The 19,056-nt window shown below is 46.2% G+C and overlaps 1 protein-coding gene across 5 annotated transcripts in view; it reads left to right on the top strand.

Moving 5' to 3' along the window:
* The window catches only part of COL8A2 (collagen type VIII alpha 2 chain), a 109,641-nt gene that overhangs the window by 75,593 nt on the left and 14,992 nt on the right, over nt 1-19,056 (top strand). For 4 of the 5 annotated variants that reach the window (XM_060275817.1, XM_035117430.2, XM_060275818.1 and 1 more), the window contains one exon: nt 17,748-17,929. In XM_060275817.1, the coding sequence (XP_060131800.1) occupies nt 17,770-17,929 (160 nt within the window). In that variant the 5' untranslated portion in view covers nt 17,748-17,769. Of the gene's footprint in view, nt 1-671; nt 2,019-17,747; nt 17,930-19,056 lie in introns of those variants that run through there. The other variant, XM_035117429.2, reaches the window with a different exon arrangement.

Raw genomic sequence — 19,056 nt, 5'->3', positions numbered from 1 at the left:
TCGGTATCTGGCTAGCACTTAAAAACAATAACTTATTCAAAGATAATTATGAGCCAACCTGGAAGGAGGTGAGATCAAATCTAGAAATCTGGAATAGGTTGAAATTATCCTTCTGGGGCAGAATCGCCGCCATTAAAATGACAATACTTCCGAAAATGTTATTTTTGTTTCAAACTGTTCCTATTATTATGGGGCAATCTGTCTTCAAAGAATGGCAGAAAACAATATCCAGATTTGTATGGCAAGGCAAGAAGCCCAGGATTAAATATAAGCTTCTGACTGATAAAAGAGAACGGGGAGGTTTTTCCCTCCCCGACTTGAAATTATATTATGAAGTGACTGCAATAATTTGGATAAGAGACCGGTTAAAGTTAGAAAATATAGATATTCTTGACTTAGAGGGCTTTAGAAACATATTTGGGTGGCATGCGTACCTGTGGTACAATAAAGTGGAGGTACATAGAGACTTTCTAAACCACAATGTAATAAGACCACCCTATGAAGTTTGGACCAGGAATAAAGACTGGCTGGAAAGAAAAACTCCCTGCTGGTTGTCAACACAAGAAGTGTTCTCGGTAAAAAAAAAACCTTCTGACAGAGGACCTTCTGACAGAGGAGACCTTCTGACAGAGGAGAATAACACAGTTAAGATCAAGCCCTATGAGGAGCTAAAGGACAAACTAGCAGGGTGGTGGGAATATCATCAACTGTATAACATCTTTTCAGAAAGATAAAAAAATTAAAAGATTTCAGCATGCAAGTTCAGATCTGGAAAAAATGGTAATTCAAAATAGCACAAAGATGGTGGCTAAGGTTTACCATGTTTTTATTTTCATTTCAAAACAACTGTAGGTGGGACTCCAAATTTGATTGGAGAATCAGCCCTGCCTGGAGGTGTGTTCACTCTTTTACCATTTGCCATGTCAGGTGGTGTTAGCCCCACGCCAAGAGAAAACAGGGACAGTCTACATACCTATCCCTTTTCCCATGTGAGTTCAAATCCAGAATCCTTGTGTCTGCTTTAAAACCATCAAGATCTGACCGTAGCATGTAATTTGGCCCTGATTGAGCTCTGGTTGCTCCCTCAAGGCAGCTTTGTGGATTCTCAGTGCCTTGCCAACCAGTAAGCAATGGTCACTCAGATTTCTGCAGCTATTGCTGACACCCATTCGAGCATATTTTCAGAGTTATAAGGGCTAGAAGTGTGCTCCCCTTAAAAAAATAGAAGAGGAAGACACCTGAGATTTGAAGGAGGCTGATTTCTATGTCCATTGCCACATGTGGTGGCTTTTTCTGTATATCCATAGAACACAACAGCTCTCTCTGTCTGTCTGTCTGTCTGTCTGTCTATCTATCTATCTATCTATCTATCTATCTATCTATCTATCTATCTATCATCTATCTCAGGCATCCCCAAACTGCGGCCCTCCAGATGTTTTGGCCTACAACTCCCATGATCCCTAGCTAACAGGACGAGTGGTCAGGGATGATGGGAATTGTAGTCCAAAACATCTGGAGGGCCGAAGTCTGGGGATGGCTGATCTATCTATCTTCTATCTATCTGTCATCTTTGGCTTTAAAGAAATGTGCATTGTAGAGGTGTGCAAACTGAATATCCAGAGATTAGAAATCCTATTCAGGATGATTCCTTTCTCTAGTCAGACGCATCATTATTGCTGGTGAAGCCAGCCAGCCTTGTGGTGCAGCCACACACGAAGACCTAATTCCAGCGTCAGAAGAGAAATCATTTATCTGCCACAGAGTTTACAAGGCGAAGCTAAAGCTGAAGTGTGTGGTTAATGCCACACTTGCCTGTGCACAGAGAACCCCTTCAAAGTAATAAATTGACCACTTTGTCTCGGGATGGAGCTTGTTGATGTTTAGAGGGAATATGTAAGTGGGTGTATACGTCACAGCTTGGCAAAAGACAATCAAAGTATTCAGGCTGTGCGCAGGAGCCTTAGGAAGGAAAGTGGGAGAGTCTGGACTTGGAGAATGAAGCATTTCAAGACAGGCAGGTGAGTTAAAAGACGTGCTTCGGGATGGTTTGGGATTTATGTTTGCTGTTTTCCACAATAAAAGGAAAAGGGAGAAGGGACCTTCATCTTCTGCCCGTATGTGTTTCTCAGAAAAGGAGGGAGGGTGAACTGCAGATATATTTTTCTTGACTTTCCTTATTCATTTAGAGCATTCAAGGGAGCTGCTGTTACCACCAGGCTGGGCTAGAGCTCTCTAAATGCCCAGTTTGCAGGGAGAGGGAGAAACAAGAGCATGCAACTCTCAGAATGCAATTCTCACTCTGCTTGGAGCTCCTTTCTAGCTGTGTCTTTAAGGAATTGCATAACCTCTACCTTGTTTATTAATAGTAGTAAGCCAGTTGATGCATAAGTCAAAATTGAGCAGTATTGTCTCGTGATGAAGGATGTTGATGGAGGTGAAATGGGTGGAATCTTTTGAGTCAGTATGTGCAGAGGAAAACTTGCAGGGCTGTTATAACTGGGCCAAAGAGACATGATGGGGGCAGTCATGTTGGTGCGATCACCAAGTCTGCCCCATACAAGCACAAAAGGGTAGCATTAGCAAATTTGCATTACTCCAAAAATACCTTGGAGGAAGAAATCATAAGGAGAAAGGAATCCAATGGATGCCCAGTAGGCATCAAAGACTGACTGTTGGAGAGGAGATAAAAAAAACTGGGGAAGGGAATAAAGGAATGGAATAACATGGAAAAGGGTGTGACTGGCTGGCTGGCTGGCATTCTGAACAGGAACACTTCATGCTGCAACATTTTGTTGCAAGTCCCACTTGTTCATGTATAAAGCTAGGCATGGTTGGTGTGGGTGCTTTTAACAGCAGAAATTGTGTGTGGATGAGGGATGCTGAATTTGCCCCTGGCCTAACACCCACACTCTCTTCCCACAACTCGCAACCCATTCTGATACAAGGAGTGAGCCAGGCCAAGGGACAAATGCCTGGGATGATGCTAAGGAAGAATTCTTCTACCTTTATCCACACCCTCTTTTTTAATGTTGCAAACACCCCTTTTAAAACATGTGACTGGAGAAGACTTAATGATTGAACAACATTGCGTTTAATTTGGCCCTGAGAATGTGAAAGTTACAACACATGCCAGATGTGCCAGGCTTTCTAATGATGGACTAGAATGCAGATAACAACCATTGTGAATCGTGCTGTTTGCTCACTTGGTATGAATTGCTACTTCTATTTCCTCAAAGAAGGTGTCTGAATATTGAATGGGGATAAAAACCAGAGCTGGTTGTTTAGTCCAGCGTTTCTCAACCGCTGTTCCGCGGCACACTAGTGTGCCGCAAGACGCTGGCTGGTGTGCTGCGACGTGCGGCGACGAGAAGGGCGATTTGCATTGTCACGTGCCTGGCGGCCGCCAATAACCAAAACTGACCCGCCGGAAAGCAATATTTCTCCTCCTCTTTCCCAAAGCGCAGTGCAAACGAGCCTGGCGGCCGCCAATACACAACGCTGACCCGCCGGAAAGCAATATTTGGCAAGTGTTTCTTACAGTCATAATTATAATATAGGGTGGCACAGAGTTTAATTTTTTAACTTTTTTTAATGGTGGTGTGCCTCATGATTTTTTTCATGGAACAAGTGTGCCGTGGCCCAAAAAAGGTTGAGAAACAATTTAGTCATTCCTGAGCAGCAAAGGAAAGGAAAAGGGCTTCCTTTCTATAGCAGCTGATGTTTGCTTTGCCACAACAGCCATAGGGTGAAACAAAAAGTGTGAAAGGTGGCCCTGGAAAAGGTAATTCACCTGGACTTGCCCATGCCAAGACTATAAAGCCAATCTTGTAAACTGTATACTGTGTGTAGTTCACACAGCTCAGGCAAACATGCAGAGGACCAATGTAACTTGAAGGGCCATAGCTCTCATCCCTGGCCATGCTGACTGGGGTGGATGAGAACTGTGGGCCAACGGTAAGGGAAGAGCTGTAGCTCAGTTGCATAGCATCTGCCTTTTATCACAAGGTCCCAAGTTCAATTCCCAGCCTCCCCATATAGGACTGGGTCTGAAACTCTAGAGAGTGGCTTCCAGTCAGTGCAGACAATGCTGAGCTAGATGGACCAAGGTCTAACTCAGAAGAAGGCAGCTTCCTTGTGTTCCTATGAACACAGAAAATGATCTGCAATATGGATCATGTCCTAAGTAATCGGTTTTCTACACGACCTATGAGGGCGTACCATAAGTTTCCCCCCTCCATTTTATCTCCTTTCCCCATTTTCTTTGTGATTTGTAGTTTCCTGCATGGAATTGACAAAATGTGCTCTAAATATATACACAAACACAACACTGAAAAAGCAAACTGGGACAGATCTTCCCTTGGCTTAGCAGAATTTGTGACTTCTTCCTCCAGTATTGACTTTTTGTTATTATGTGTGGTTGAAATGCCTGTTATATCACCATCAGAAACAACTGCAGCCCAAGTCCCATGGCCCAGTTGAGTTACCTCCCTGGGACTCATTTTGTGCCTCCCCGTTACTTATCCCTTCCGTGGGGGGATCTGCTTTGTATTTTTTTTCCCTTGAAGTCCCAATTTTATGCTGCTTTTACAACTCATTGGGACAAGGGGGTCTGTGTTACAAGCTAGTAAATTCACATTGGCTGGAATCCTCTACCCTCCTAAATCTCCAGTTACAGAATCATTGTCTTGGGGATGGAGACAGGCCCAGGGAGCCAAGAACTTTGACCCTTGGTTAATTTTCCTCACTCTTTATTCCTGCAACTTTCCTTGCTCTCACAGGTTCACATTTCAGCAGATTGTTTTATTATAATTGTACAGCTGGAGAGCTATTGCATTTCTTTGTTTAAATTTTATTTTATGCTTTCTCATGGAACAGGGAATGAGAGCGAAAGAAGGGGAGGCTTACAATTTCAGTAGGGATTTTAATTTGTAAGCATAACCCAGTTAGACTCCAGCAGAAGAAAAACAAAACAAAACAGCTTTCCATACACAACATAGAACCCCAAAGTAATTTAAATTTCTCTTCTAACAGTACTTTGCACGCTAGAAATCTGTCGTTCATTGGTCATGCACTTCTGCAGAGGCGTCCTTCGCGTAGGGGCTAGTGGCTCATTGCGCCAGGGCGCTGGCCTCTCAGGGGCGCCCCAGCATTGGCGGGGCGCAACAAGCCACCGCCTCCTCTCCCTCGGCCGTGGGAATCCCCTCAGCCGCTGACCACCGAGCCGCTGTTGCCTGAGGGAGTGGCAGTGGCGATGGCGGCTCCTGAGGGGCCTCCTCCACGTCACCAGTGCCCGCTGCCCCACCACCACCACTCCCGGGGCACAGGCAGCGGCATGGCAACTGCCTCCAGCTCCTCGGGCTGCTGGGCAGCAGCGAGAGTGCCGGCAGCAGGCTGTAGTCAAGCAGCCCCAACGGTGCCCTCCACCCCAGGCCCATGGAGGCTCGGCCACCTTTCCCCCGGGGCTTTGAGGAAAGCCCTGGGAAGCGGCCTCCCCGGAGCCTCACAGGGCAGAGCGGCACCGCCAATGGGACCCACAACTCCCGCCTCTCACTGGCGCTGGCCATGCTGTTTGCGCTCTGCATCTTCCCGCGCTTTCTCCTGGAGCTCGCCTTGGCCTTGGCCAACTCGGACTCGAAGAGCAGCGGCGCCACCGCCAAAGCGCGGGCGGCCCTGGGGAGCATCATGGTGGCCACCAACAGCACCCTCAACCCCTACGTGTGCCTCTTGTTCAACAGCCACAGCCCTTGGGCACGGTGCCTCCAGCGCAGGCTGTGCCGCTGCCCTGACGGGTAGCCCCAATGGCGGGCTCGCCACCGGTATCGCCTGCCACCACAAGCGGCGGCCGAGCACCCTGGACGCTAGCTGTGCCCTTTTCAGACCAAGCCACCCACCGTCTCCATGGTCGTCCACCTCGAGAAGGGTGAGACGCCGCTCTCTGCCGCTTGCGAAAGCGGCTTCTAAACAGTTTCTTGTGGGATTGCGGCATGGAAGGATTTTTGCAGTATCCCCAGGACATCATCAACAAGTATTTTTGACTCATTTAACCCGAATATGCCCCTTTCCTGGAGAAATCCGATATTTAACACCTACACACCCCACCACCTCTGTTACCGCAATCCCTTGGGGAGATGCCGGCCACCCCCTACCACGACCCATCTTGGTGTTCAAGGGAGCAGTGCATGGCGCGGCGTGGGGGGCGCAGGAGGGATCCTTGCACCACGGCGCCAGATAAGCTGAAGACGGCCCTGCACTTCTGTGACCAATTTTAGTTTCACTGTTGGCAGATGCAGTTCTTTTCGCTTTAGCACAGTTATTAAAGATGGTCTATGGTGAGTGCATCTTGTGCCAGGTTTACAGCGCGGATTCTCCCCTCTCCCCCCTCTCCCCCGTTCATTGTTTAAAGCCCACACTCATGGCCCTGTCTGCAGAGGAAGTTTTGGCCTAGGCAAGCGATGGATTTCTTTTTCACGCCCAATTTGAGCTGATTTATTTTAGTCTGGGATGTGATGGGAGGTTGCCAGGGTTCAAGGCCAGCCCCCAAAGAGCTTGTCTTCCCCATCCCATCTTTTTATAAACTTCTACGGAGCTGAGTGTCGATGTCCTGGAGACCGAGTGTTATGCCAGATTCCCAACTGATGAGTGGCCAGGATACATTTGCTTTGGTGCATTTTGCTGGCACAGCTTCCTTCGTCTTCACAGATGGAAAGGCATAGCCTACAAAGGAAGCAGCCTGCCTAGTGGAGGCATGGTAACCCTGGCGAACGGAAACCAGCATGTAAAGAACGTATCTGGACCCAGGACTTACTGCATCATATTTAGTGAACTGTATTTAACAACTTAGATATAGACTGCTTTTCGGGGGGCGGGAATTCCCATAACAATTTGCAAAATATAAACAATAACAAAAATTAAAAACTAGATACTGCTAGAAAGAAGATCCAGTGCCAGAGCGGCAGCATCAGTGGGACCAAAGAGGGAGCTTTATGAGTGGGGGGCAGTTTGGAGAATCCAAAGGATCCAACAGCTGACACACCTGATTCACCCCCAAACCAGGAAGAAGTTTGAACATGCTCAGGAGCATATCAAAAATCTCCCCCTCCCATTTTCTTCCTATTGTTTCCAAGACACTGGATATGGTGATTGAACCGCCTTCGGATTTTGCCTCACTCCTTAGGGTTGCAGCCTTAGTTAATTCATTGTATGGATTTTTAGTAGATTAACTAGTAATTTTTAAATAAAAGCAATAATAGTTTTGCAGCAAAAATGCATGATTTCTTTGTTTTTAGATTCTACATATGTTTCATAGGCATCATCTTAGAAGAAGCATTCTTTCATGTGTGAAAGAAGAGAGGAAATCCCTTTTCTAAGTTAGCACTTGACCATCCATATGCTACTTGCATTAAAAAACACTCTCTCTTTTCTCTCTCTCTTTTCTCTCTCTCTCTCTCTCTCTCTCTCTCTCTCTCTCTCTCTCTCTCTCTCTCTCTCTCTCTCTCTCTATATATATATATATATATATATATATATATATATATATATATCCTGCAGTTAATCAAATTGATAAAATGTTTTCATTCCCCACCAGTTCTACACACTACACTGCGGACATCCAGACAACTTGTTTACTGAGCATTTGTCCTGCGGGGTGGTTAAAGTATGTTGTCCATTTATTAAGCATTCATTCTGCTTTGTTTGCAGGGAGGTTATATGACATTGGGACAAGTACAGAGCTGTCAAGTTTTCCCTTTTCTCATGAGGAAGCCTATTCAGCATAAGGGAATTTCCCTTTTAAAAAGGGAGAACTTGACAGCTATGGCAAGTAAGTGCTATCCCACACTTTCCATCCATTTCCCTTTCATTCTCCAATTTCAGTGGTGGTGGGGATAATGGGTGTGATGCCTAAGAATGCCACGTCATCTTTCATTGCTCAACCTGAATTTGGCAGCTGGGGGGGGGGGTTGAATTCCACCTGAAAATTGCGACAACCTCAAAGCACTCACAGACACCTTTGCTGTTAAGATTCACACAAAGATTCATGCAATGAGATAAGGAGAAACCTGCCTATATTGCAGTTGGCCAGACTCAAGATCCAGCATGAACCCCACCCATGTTTGCACAGCCATCCAGGCCTCTGAGACAAAATGACTTGCTCTACGATATACTTTATTGTAGGCTGCATTTTGTGGAAGTGGATTATATATATCAGAGGCATATGGGGCTTCATTTGCACTGCAGGTCTGAGCCAGTTTGCTTCTCTAAGGGGCCCTGGTGGTTTTATTATTTTCTGTGTCTTTTAGAGTTTAGGAGAGGAGCACTTGTTTTTATGAAACATTGTTTTATGGGGATTTGTCTAAAAGGAGAGAAGAAGCCCATATTAAGATATCTCAGCTGTAAAAATATGTTTTCTGTTATATAAAAAGAAAGCTGAAGCAGAGGGATCATGGAGGGATGTGGAATAGTCTGAATCAGCAGTCTGATTTTTTCCCTCCTTACCTGGTATGACCTAAATGTTTGTGGCTCTCTGGCTCCGCTCCTTTTTGTATTTTTCTTCTCTGCTAGATAGATTTAAATGACAGCCTATGTGAAATAATCATAAAATGAAGACCCAGGAGACCTGGGCTCCAATCCCCACTTAGCCATGAAGAAGAACAGTGGCTGAGCCTCCCTCTAGTCACAATCTCACTGTTACCTACCTCACAGGATTGTTGGAAAGATAAAATGGGGGAAGGACTGTGTGCGCTGCCTGGATAAAAATGTAATAAATCTATAAACATACTCACCTACAAAGTGGTGTGTGCATGCATTGCTGTATTGCTGTAGTGTGTTACCATACAGTGGAACCTCAGTTTACGAACACCTCGGCTTACGAATTTTCGGTTTACGAACGCCGCAGACCCATCTGGAACGGATTAATTCACTTTCCATTACTTTCAATGGGAAAGTTCGCTTCAGTTTATGAACGCTTCAGTTTATGAACAGACTTCCGGAACCAATTGTGTTCATAAACCGAGGTACCACTGTATTATAATGCCTATGAAATATTACTACTACTACTACTACCACCACCATAATATTTATTCTACTTATTTTCCTCCCACTCTTCCTCCCAAAGGAACTCAGGGTAGCAGACACAATATTGGCTTTTGCATTTCTGGTTCATTCCTGTGTTTCACCATTGTTGACTGTATTCCTAGTTTTACGTTTTTGGCTCAAGGTGCTGTCTATATTTATACTTTTGGCTGGCTTGTTTTATTTGTTTGGTCACCCAAGTCCAAACAACAGATTAAGATTCTGCTGGTTTGGGGCCCTGTACAACTCATGAGTACAGTTTCATGAGAGAAGTCATTAAAAGTTTCTTAGCATTTCCCATCATGTTAGGCAGAGCTCTTGTCTCCTTGGGGATATTTTGCTTTCTGTATCAGTCAGTGGCATAGCTGGGATACACTTCATGGCTCTGACGTTATGAGTGCCTGAAATGAGTCTGTGAAGGGTTGCCAGGCCTCACTGGCCCTTTGCTGGCACCTGGCCATTTAGGCAGGCCCCAATTCTCACCAACCAGGCAATGGCTGCAGAGGAGACCACATTTGGATATTGCCTGTGGGAGAAGAAGGCTGGGAGACTCCCCATCAGCTGCCTGATGGTATAGAAGGAGCCCAGCTGCTGTACCTTAGGTAGAAAGAAGGGAGGAGAGACCGGGAGGATATAAAATACCTCAGAGAGCGTGGGAAAGGGGAAGCCCAATGGAGACACAGAAAAGATGCTAGGCAATTCCTAAATAGAGCACCTCTACAGAGATTGGGAAAAGGCAGTCTGCTTCTGATGTGTTCTGGTATGTTGCAAGGCTACTGGACCACGGACAGCTCTAAATGAGCAACTTGTAATAAAGACTGGGAGCACACTAAAGCCTTTTATGCCTCTGTCTCCAGATTACCTCTTCCAGGCTGCACCCCCTTGAGAGTACTTCAGAGCCTTAAATGACCAGTGGTCTGGCCTAAAGATGGGCCCTCCTCCTTCATTCCATAGCATCCCTCCTGATGCTGGCTAGCTGGCTGGCTGGTAATATGCAGTGCGAGGCATCTGGTTCTTCAGTCTCAGGGGAAGGTTCCACCAGGGTCCAGGCTCTGGCACTATGGGTCCTGGTGGTCTGAAAGATTCCTTGGGGAGTTAATGTCCAACTACCTCAGATGCAGTGTCTCCCTATCCTGCACAGTTAGCTCTCTGCCCTGTCCCAGACTTGCCCTGCCCATCTCTTGCCTCTGCGGCCTCTGCCCCTGTCCAGATCATTGCTGGATAGAATAAGAGAAACATAGAATTGTATAGTTGGAAGGAATCCTGAGGGTCTTCTAGTCTGACCCCCTGCAATGCACGAATCTCAACTAAAGCATCCATGACAGGTGGCCACCCAACCTCTGCTTAAACTTCTTCAATGAAAAAGAGTCCACCACCTCCCAAGGTTGAACAGCTCTTACCATCAGAAAGTTCTTCCTGGTGTTCAGTTGAAACCTCATTTCTCGTAAGTTGAATCTATTAGTTCAGGTCCTACCTGTCATAGAGGGCACGTTGCGGCTACTCTAGAGTAACGACTCTCCAAACTGTTGCCTTTTCATGCTTTTATTGTGTGCAAACTATTTACAGTGCTAGAGCTGTACAGGATACATGTTCTCAGTCTGGGTCAGAACCCTGGAATGGCGTTTCCCGCGTTTTCTTCCAACATAGGAGTCTGGGCACTCCAAATCTCTTTCCCCTCTTCCTCCTGCGTAATTCCGGAACCGGAGGGAGAAACCGTCTCCTTTCCATGTTTTCCTTTTCCCCCTTTCCCCCGCTCTTTCTTCCTGTCTCCCGTGTAACAGAGGCTCTGCCATCCTGCCAGAGCCTTTTCCCCTACTTCCTGCTTCCCCACTGGACTCTTCCCCCTCCCCGCTAGCTCCGCTGCTATTGGACGAACTGGTCAAGATGGGAGGGGGCTCTCTCTATTGTTTCCCCCTCACACTACCCTCCAGAGCAGGAGAAAACAAGTGTGCTCCATTTTCTATGTGACAGCCCTTATCTCTTCTCAGTCTCCTCTTACCCAGGCTAAACATACCCAACTCTCTCAAGTGTTCCTCATAATACTTGGTTTCGTTAGTCCATCTATCTGAATATTGTCTGCACGCCCAGTTGATTAAACCAGGGGGACTGTTGGTCAAAATAAAAATGGCAGGGGCAGTGATGCAGCACTGAATATGCTGTTGTCCATCTCCAGCCTATTAGTGCTCATGAGTAAATGGAGACCCTGTTAGGCAGAATCCCTGGGTCTAGCTGTTGATGTGCACCTGGCTAGGGTAAATCTTATGGATCTGCTTTCAGCAAGCCATCTTATATGCATAACAAGAAAACTCATGACTATGTATTCATTGTTCTTGACTACTTGCTTCCAATTGGGTTGTGATAAATGCGCTCTGCTGAGTTGTTGCTTGTGCTGGCCTTCCACATGCAGAAGGTCCTAAATACAATCCTTGGCACCTCTGGTTTAAAAGATCAGATAGCAGCGAATGGACAAAGATCTCCACTGGAGAGCCTGGAGAGGCACTGCCAGTCAAAGGGGTGAATAGTTTGAACTAGTCCCGTGCTCTGTTGTTGTTTGAATCCCATTCAGCTCCACACTGTTGAAAGGTAAAACAAACAAACAAAGAAAGAAAATTATAAGGAATAGTAAAGGCCTTGGCATATATTTACCTTTCATTTGAGGCCTACTTGGTTTGGGATTCTGCCTGTTCTGTGGCTTGAGGGATTGGTGTGAAGAAAACCTTGAAAGAGGAGAGAGAGAAACAGCTACACAGACAGAATCTCAGAGTCATCTGCAGTAGCAAGGTCCTTATTGTTTTGGTAAGGGCAAGATTTAAAAGGGGGGACAGTGAAAAATATAGTTTCCTGTTGTTAGAGGGTTGCCCAATGGATTCATCCTTTGAACATCGTACTTGGGGTTGCATTTAATCGCAGCATTTCTCCATCATCTTCTCTGTTTCCACTCCCCCCAAATGCAAGTAGCTAAGTGTGCAGCAGAAGTACCTCCCAAAAAAAGATTCAGTTTGGATGAGGGGGGGAATTCAATAAACAACCCAGTGAAGAGGGCTGAGTAGGCTCAGTGGCCACGGATTGCTGTTGTTGATAATACATATCCAATATTTCATCTGTGCTGTCTTCACAAGTCAGGGATCAGGCAGTCACACAGAGACTTGAAGATTTATAATAATGCCAAATTGTTCAGGGTTTTAGCCTGCTAGCCATGTTCTTTTCCAGGTTAGTCCATTGTATCCTCTCTTCTCTCTAGAAGATCAGCTTAGCAGTTATTTCCCCACTCATGTCCTTCCACAATGTGCTTACTCTAGGGCAGCCTTCTGTGCTAGCCGGGGCTGATAGGAGATGTAGTCCAAAAGAGCTGGAGGGCTTCAGTTGTCAAAGGCTGTTCTAGGTCTACACCAGACAAGTCCAAAATCCGTTTTGGGGGCCTAATCTGGCCCGCCGGTCGGTTTAATCTGGCCCATGTGGCAGTTTAATTCCTGGGGTAAAATCCTAAGAAAACCTCAACTTCTATCCTTAAAAAAGCTCAACAACTTTGGGGTAAAATCATAAAAATGGTCAACAACTCTGGTTGGCCCTTTGGCCAGCCCTCATGGCCCTTCACTTCATCAAATCTGGCTCTCTTTAAAAAAGTTTGGACACCACTGGTCTACACTGTACACTGATTTCATTGAAAAATTAGTCTCACGTGGAGCCTCAAAAGTTGCTGGGGTTTTTTTTTCTTTAAAGGAAAGGTGATAGGTCTTATTCCTCCTGGGGTCCCATGTAGCTTGCATTAATTCTTGCCCTCCACCAGCTTCCTTTCTGAGCGAGGAGCCATTTCCTCTGCTGGTGACAAGAGGGCAGTTTGTGCAGAAACCTTGGGAGACATGGAAGGAAGCAGCCAACACAAACTCTTTCCCTCAGATCATTGGAACGTCAGCTGCAGCCCTAGCCACCTTTTGGCCGGGTGAGGGCAGGAGCCCTCTTCTCAAAGGTAAAAGTAATAAAAGGAGACTTAATATACATCATTTGGGTTAGACAAGGAATGACATTGCTACTAGAGATCTTTCAGGTTCCCGCCAAGCCCACATAGCATTCAAATCACTTCCATGTGGGGGCCAATCTCCATCGCTACCCGCTGTTAAAACTCCTCTTTCTCTTTCTTCATGGTGTATTTTTTCCCCTTCACACACACACACCCGCCCCCCTGCTCCCGTTTCAGCTCAGGAAATTCCAATCAAATCCAGCCGAGGAGAAGCTCTCTTCATTCCTTCGGAGGCAGGAAAAGACCAAGGTCTTTAATTTTTATTAATGGTGATTGTGGTTCAATTAGTCCACAGCACTTTTGGTGTTCTGTGTCATTAAACCTGTCAGAAAATAAACTGTCCTTTGCTTCATACAGGCCTCATTTGAAGCCTGTGCCTTGGAAAATGTCGCAAGAGTGGAAGGCAGTATTTATAGAAGGCCCTTTAATTTTACACAAGTGGGCACTTTAGCAAGCGTCTGGCATTACTGAGCATCATAAGCAGTCAAGGTTACTCATAAGTACTTGACCAAACAAACTCCTGTTGACGTTTTAAGAAGCACCACAGCGGAGAGTTACTAGCTCTGGCGATACTCCAAGTGAGGGAATTGTGTCTCTGACATAGTCATTTTTCAAGTAGCCAAACACAACAGGGTTTCTTCACACCCCCTCTTCAAGCCAGAGGGTTTCAAAGGCAGCATGGTGAGGCCTTGGCTTTGGAATCAGAGATGCTCTCAAGAGCCAATTCCCAAGCGCACACATTTTTTTGCTGGAGGAAATCCTGCTCAGTCGAAAGACGTGATAATAACCCTCTACTTGGTCATCCCCCGCCCCACTGTTGCTTCATTATGATCTCATTAAAGGGTAGGTGGTGGAGGAGGATGAATCTGTAAGGAGTGTTCTAGAGTGGGTGTCATTTACTTCAGAGGCATATTTGCCATGGCCGGCATAACAGCTAAACCTTTTCCTGGAAATACTAAGGGATAGCTTAGTTGCTCTCACCCATGCCTTGGTAACCTCAAAATTTAATTACTGTAATGCACTCTCTGTGGGGCTACCCTTAAGGTTGGTTTGGAAGTTGCAGCTGGGGTCGAACCCAGCAGCTACAATGCTGAGCAGGGTATCTAGCCATGCACATATAGCTCCTGCACTGGAGGGGCTGCACAGACTGCCAGTTTGCTACCAAGCCAGTTGTAAGAAGTCCTTGATAGCAGATAAAGCCCTGCACCAGTAATCTTCAACCTTGGGTCCGCAAATGTTGTTGGACCACAACTCCTGTCATCCCCTGCCAGCTAAACTCAAGGTCAGGAGTGATGAGAACAAGTATTTTAGGAACAAATGGGGGAACCAAGGTTGAAAAGCACTGCACTTGGGACCAAGTTACCTGAAATAGTGTCATCGTCCCTTCCCCTTATAGATCTGAGAGTTCATTTAAAATAATCAGAGGATGCCATGCTGATCGTGCAAGAGCCTACAGAGAAGCATCTGGTGGAAAGACAGTGGCAGGCATTCTCTGTAGAGGTCCCTCCCTTATGGAATGAAGAGAGCCCTGTGGTATTGTCTTGTGAACCGCTCCGAGATCTTTCAATGAAGGGCAGTATAGAAATATATATATGGTCCAAGTTTGTTAAAACGCGGCATTCTCCCAAACCGCTTGCCCGATCGCGTTCAAATTTGGCCACAACGTCACATGGGTATAGGTGAGTGTTTCCATGCCCATAGATTGGCCCAGGCATCCCCAAACTTCGGCCCTCCAGATGTTTTGGACTACAATTCCCATCTTCCCCGACCACTGGTCCTGTTAGCTAGGGATCATGGCAGTTGTAGGCCAAAACATCTGGAGGGCCACAGTTTGGGGATGCCTGGATTGGCCACATGTCACACCTGTGCCACGAAAACCAGGTAAAACCCACTGGTTTGGAACACTGAAATCAGAGGGCCAGGGAAGCTGGGAAATAGAAGGCAGAAGAGGTTGCAACACAGCGCCCTCTAGTGGTGACTTTGTTGTTGTCTAGTCGTTTAGTCATGTCCGACTCTTCGTGACCCCATGGACCATAGCACGCCAGGCACTCCTGTCTTCCACTGCCTCCCGCAGTTTGGTCAAACTCATGTTCGTAGCTTCGAGAACACTGTCCAACCATCTCGTCCTCCGTCGTCCCCTTCTCCTAGTGCCCTCCATCTTTCCCAACATCAAGGTCTTTTCCAAGGATTCTTCTCATGAGGTGGCCAAAGTATTGGAGCCTCAGCTTCACGATCTGTCCTTCCAGTGAGCACTCAGGGCTGATTTCCTTAAGAATGGATAGGTTTGATCTTCTTGCAGTCCATGGGACTCTCAAGAGTCTCCTCCAGCACCATAATTCAAAAGCATCAATTCTTCGGCGATCAGCCTTCTTTATGGTCCAGCTCTCACTTCCATACATCACTACTGGGAAAACCATAGCTTTAACTATACGGACCTTTGTAGGCAAGGTGATGTCTCTGCTTTTTAAGATGCTGTCTAGGTTTGTCATTGCTTTTCTCCCAAGAAGCAGGCATCTTTTAATTTCGTGACTGCTGTCACCATCTGCGGTGATCAAGGAGCCCAAGAAAGTAAAATCTCTCACTGCCTCCATTTCTTCCCCTTCTATTTGCCAGGAGGTAATGGGACCAGTGGCCATGATCTTGGTTTTTTTGATGTTGAGCTTCAGACCATATTTTGCGCTCTCCTCTTTCACCCTCATTAAAAGGTTCTTTAATTCCTCCTCACTTTCTGCCATCAAGGTTGTGTCATCTGCATATCTGAGGTTGTTGATATTTCTTCCGGCAATCTTAATTCCGGTTTGGGATTCATCTAGTCCAGCCTTTCGCATGATGAATTCTGCATATAAGTTAAATAAGCAGGGAGACAATATACAACCTTGTCGTACTCCCTTCCCAATTTTGAACCAATCAGTTGTTCCATATCCAGTTCTAACTGTAGCTTCTTGTCCCACATAGAGATTTCTCAGGAGACAGATGAGATGATCAGGCACTCCCATTTCTTTAAGAACTTGCCATAGTTTGCTGTGGTCGACACAGTCAAAGGCTTTTGCATAGTCAATGAAGCAGAAGTAGACGTTTTTCTGGAACTCTCTAGCTTTTTCCATAATCCAGCGCATGTTTGCTATTTGGTCTCTGGTTCCTCTGCACTGGTACTATAGCTAGAAAACCTTGGCCCTCTATCAGAGGCTACACTGGTACTGGAGCTACTAGGCCAAATACAGGCTCAGCTTTACAGACTAGGCCGAATGGAGGTGGGGACTCGCCTGGGTATGGGTTGGGGGCAGGAGGGGACGGGATAGGTCATGGATCAGGACAGGGTGGGGGGAATCACAGGGATGAGCCACAGCAACGCATAGCCTGGCCAGCTAGTAAACAAATAAAATAAAAGTAGGACAGGCATCCACGGTAGTTTGTTTCTACCCAATGTCAGGTTTCTGTTTTTGTTAGTTCTCTATGCAGCACTGTGGGCGAAGCACAACGGTGCTCTTATATTGCTGTTTTGTAAAAACCCAGCTACAACTTTAGCTGTGTACACACCATACATTTAAAGCACATTTCTCGCCCCCAGAGAATCTTGGGAACTGTAGAGAGCCAGAATTCCCAGCACCTCTAGCAAACTACAGTTCTCAGGATTCTTTGATTTAAATGTACGGTGTGTACTCAGCCTGTGAGTTGTGGTTTGTTCTACTGAAAAGCAACCCAGGAATGTTCTTGAATGAATGAATAAATAAATATGTGCTTTGGCTGTTTTCGAAACAAGTGGCCTGATCTAAAAGACCGTGGTTGCATGGATTCTTCCCCAAGCCCTCAGGAGTCAGCTATGCATTTACGATGTATCCCCACTAGGGTAATCTGCCCACACTGTTCCTTAGGGTGGCCTGATACAAAGGAGAATCAGGGAGGGGCCAGTCTGCCCATGTTCAACAGATGTACAAAACCAGGGGGTTGTCATGCTACCTGAAATTCCCACTTCATCTCAAAATGATACAGGAATGCAGTTGCCGTTCTGTATCTTGCCTCCATCTGTCTGCACAGCAGATGGGGGGTTCTTGTCAGCACTGTGAAGGGCACATTCTAGGAGAGGCAACAACAGATACAGGGTCTTCTGCGTGGAGGAGCATGGATAGAAAGGCCTCAGTAAAATAATTTGGCAGCATTAAGAACCAGTGGCTACAAAGGAGGAGAACTGGGGTGTTGGGGGAGTGGGAAATTCAGGAGGAGGTAGCAGAGGGAAAACACTGGGGAATTTTGCTCAGGGCAGGGAACCGTTTTGAGCCAGAGAGCCACAGAACCAAAAGTGGGCAGAGAAAGAAATGTGGACTTTTGGATATTAAGCTGACCTCTTCTACACAGGCTTTCATGCAGACACCTTTCTCTCTTCCATCAAGGTTAGCAAGAAGCATATCAGGTCTCAGGGGCACATTCCAGCCAGGCAAAAACACTCAGCGAGGGTGCAGAGCAGGGCTAGTGAGGGGGTGGCTTGGGAGGGTGTTTGGCCCAGTGGGCCATAGTTGGTTCCAGGGCCTGAGGTTCCCCATCCCTGTTCTAGCAAAATCTCTCTCACACACATACAACTGCTTTGTTTTTGCTTAAAAAATACCCAAGGAACAGCTGAGCGATCCTCTCAAAAGGTGATTTTGCTGTCACATTTTGTTTGCAGAGAGACTACCAACAAAGCCACGATGCTCCATGAAGTAACCCTGTGGCTGTTGCTGGTGGTTGGCATCTCCACGGTGACTGGAGGGGGAGCTGGAGGTGGTTATGGGCAGATCAAATACATGCAGCCTGTGGTGAAAGGACCTCTCGGCCCTCCATTTCGGGAAGGCAAAGGGCAGTACTTAGGTAAGTAAGTAGCCTTCGGGTGCACAGAGTCCGGAGGAGGCAGAAAGGGGGGGGGGGGTTGTAGAGTTTTAACTTAAAGGAGCAACAGGCCCAGGCCTCTTACTGTTTTTCCCTACTTAATATGTTCAGTTTACTTTTATTCTTCTTGCCAGTAGCCCTGAGAACCTGGCTATAGGTTGGCATACAACTGATAATTTTTTTTAATTGTTGCCTTCATCTTTCCATGTTTAATGTTAGTTCCACACCTCATCTGCCTACACCCCACAGTAATTATGGAGATTCCATCCCTGCCCTTTTCTCCTACAAGTAGAAACCATAGTTAACAGAGAAGATGTTTAAGTTCTAAGTGGTAGTTGCTAGGAGAAATGAGGCCATCATGCTGTGTCTCCCAGTGGTTGCTAGGTGATGAAGAGATTGTGCCATTTTGGTTGTCTCACAGTGGTGCCTAAGAGTGTGTGGCACTGTGTCTGTTGACTAGCAGAGGTTGCTTGGAGGCCATAAGGCTGCAGTGTGTGGTCTGCATTCATGATGGTGGTAGTTAGGCCACAAAATGGCTGCAGAAGCGAGTGGTACTATTGCTTCCCTTGATTGGGACACTATACTTCTGTTGATGCAGCCTAGAATAGCATTTGCTTTTTTTTGCTGCTGCATCACACTGTTGACTCACATGAAGCTTGTGGTCTACTAAGACCCCTAGACCCTTTTCACATGTACTACAGGAAAGACAGGTGTCCCCCATCTTATACTTGTTCAGCTGGTACATTTGTCTCTGTGGAAATTCATTTTGTTAGTTTTGGCCCTGTATGGGCCAAACCTTTAAGATCATCTTGATTCCTGATTCAGTCTTCTGTGGCATTAGCTACCCCTCCCAGTGTGGTATCATCTGCAAATTTGATGAGCAACTCCTTTATTTCTTTATTCCTCTCATTTATAAAGTTGCTGAACAACAGGGGGCCCAGGATAGAATTCTGTGGCACCCCACTTGTCACTTTTTTCCAGGATGATGAGGAACCATTAGTGAACACTCTTTAGGTTCAGTCAACCAGCTACGAATCTACCTAGCCATTACCTTGTCCAGCCCACATTTTACCAGCTTTTCTGCAAGGATATCATGGGGAACATTGTCA

The sequence above is a fragment of the Zootoca vivipara genome, chromosome 6 (assembly GCF_963506605.1).
Source record: "Zootoca vivipara chromosome 6, rZooViv1.1, whole genome shotgun sequence".
In the NCBI taxonomy this organism is placed as follows: domain Eukaryota; kingdom Metazoa; phylum Chordata; class Lepidosauria; order Squamata; family Lacertidae; genus Zootoca; species Zootoca vivipara.
This window is presented reverse-complemented; position numbering and strand designations above follow the sequence as displayed.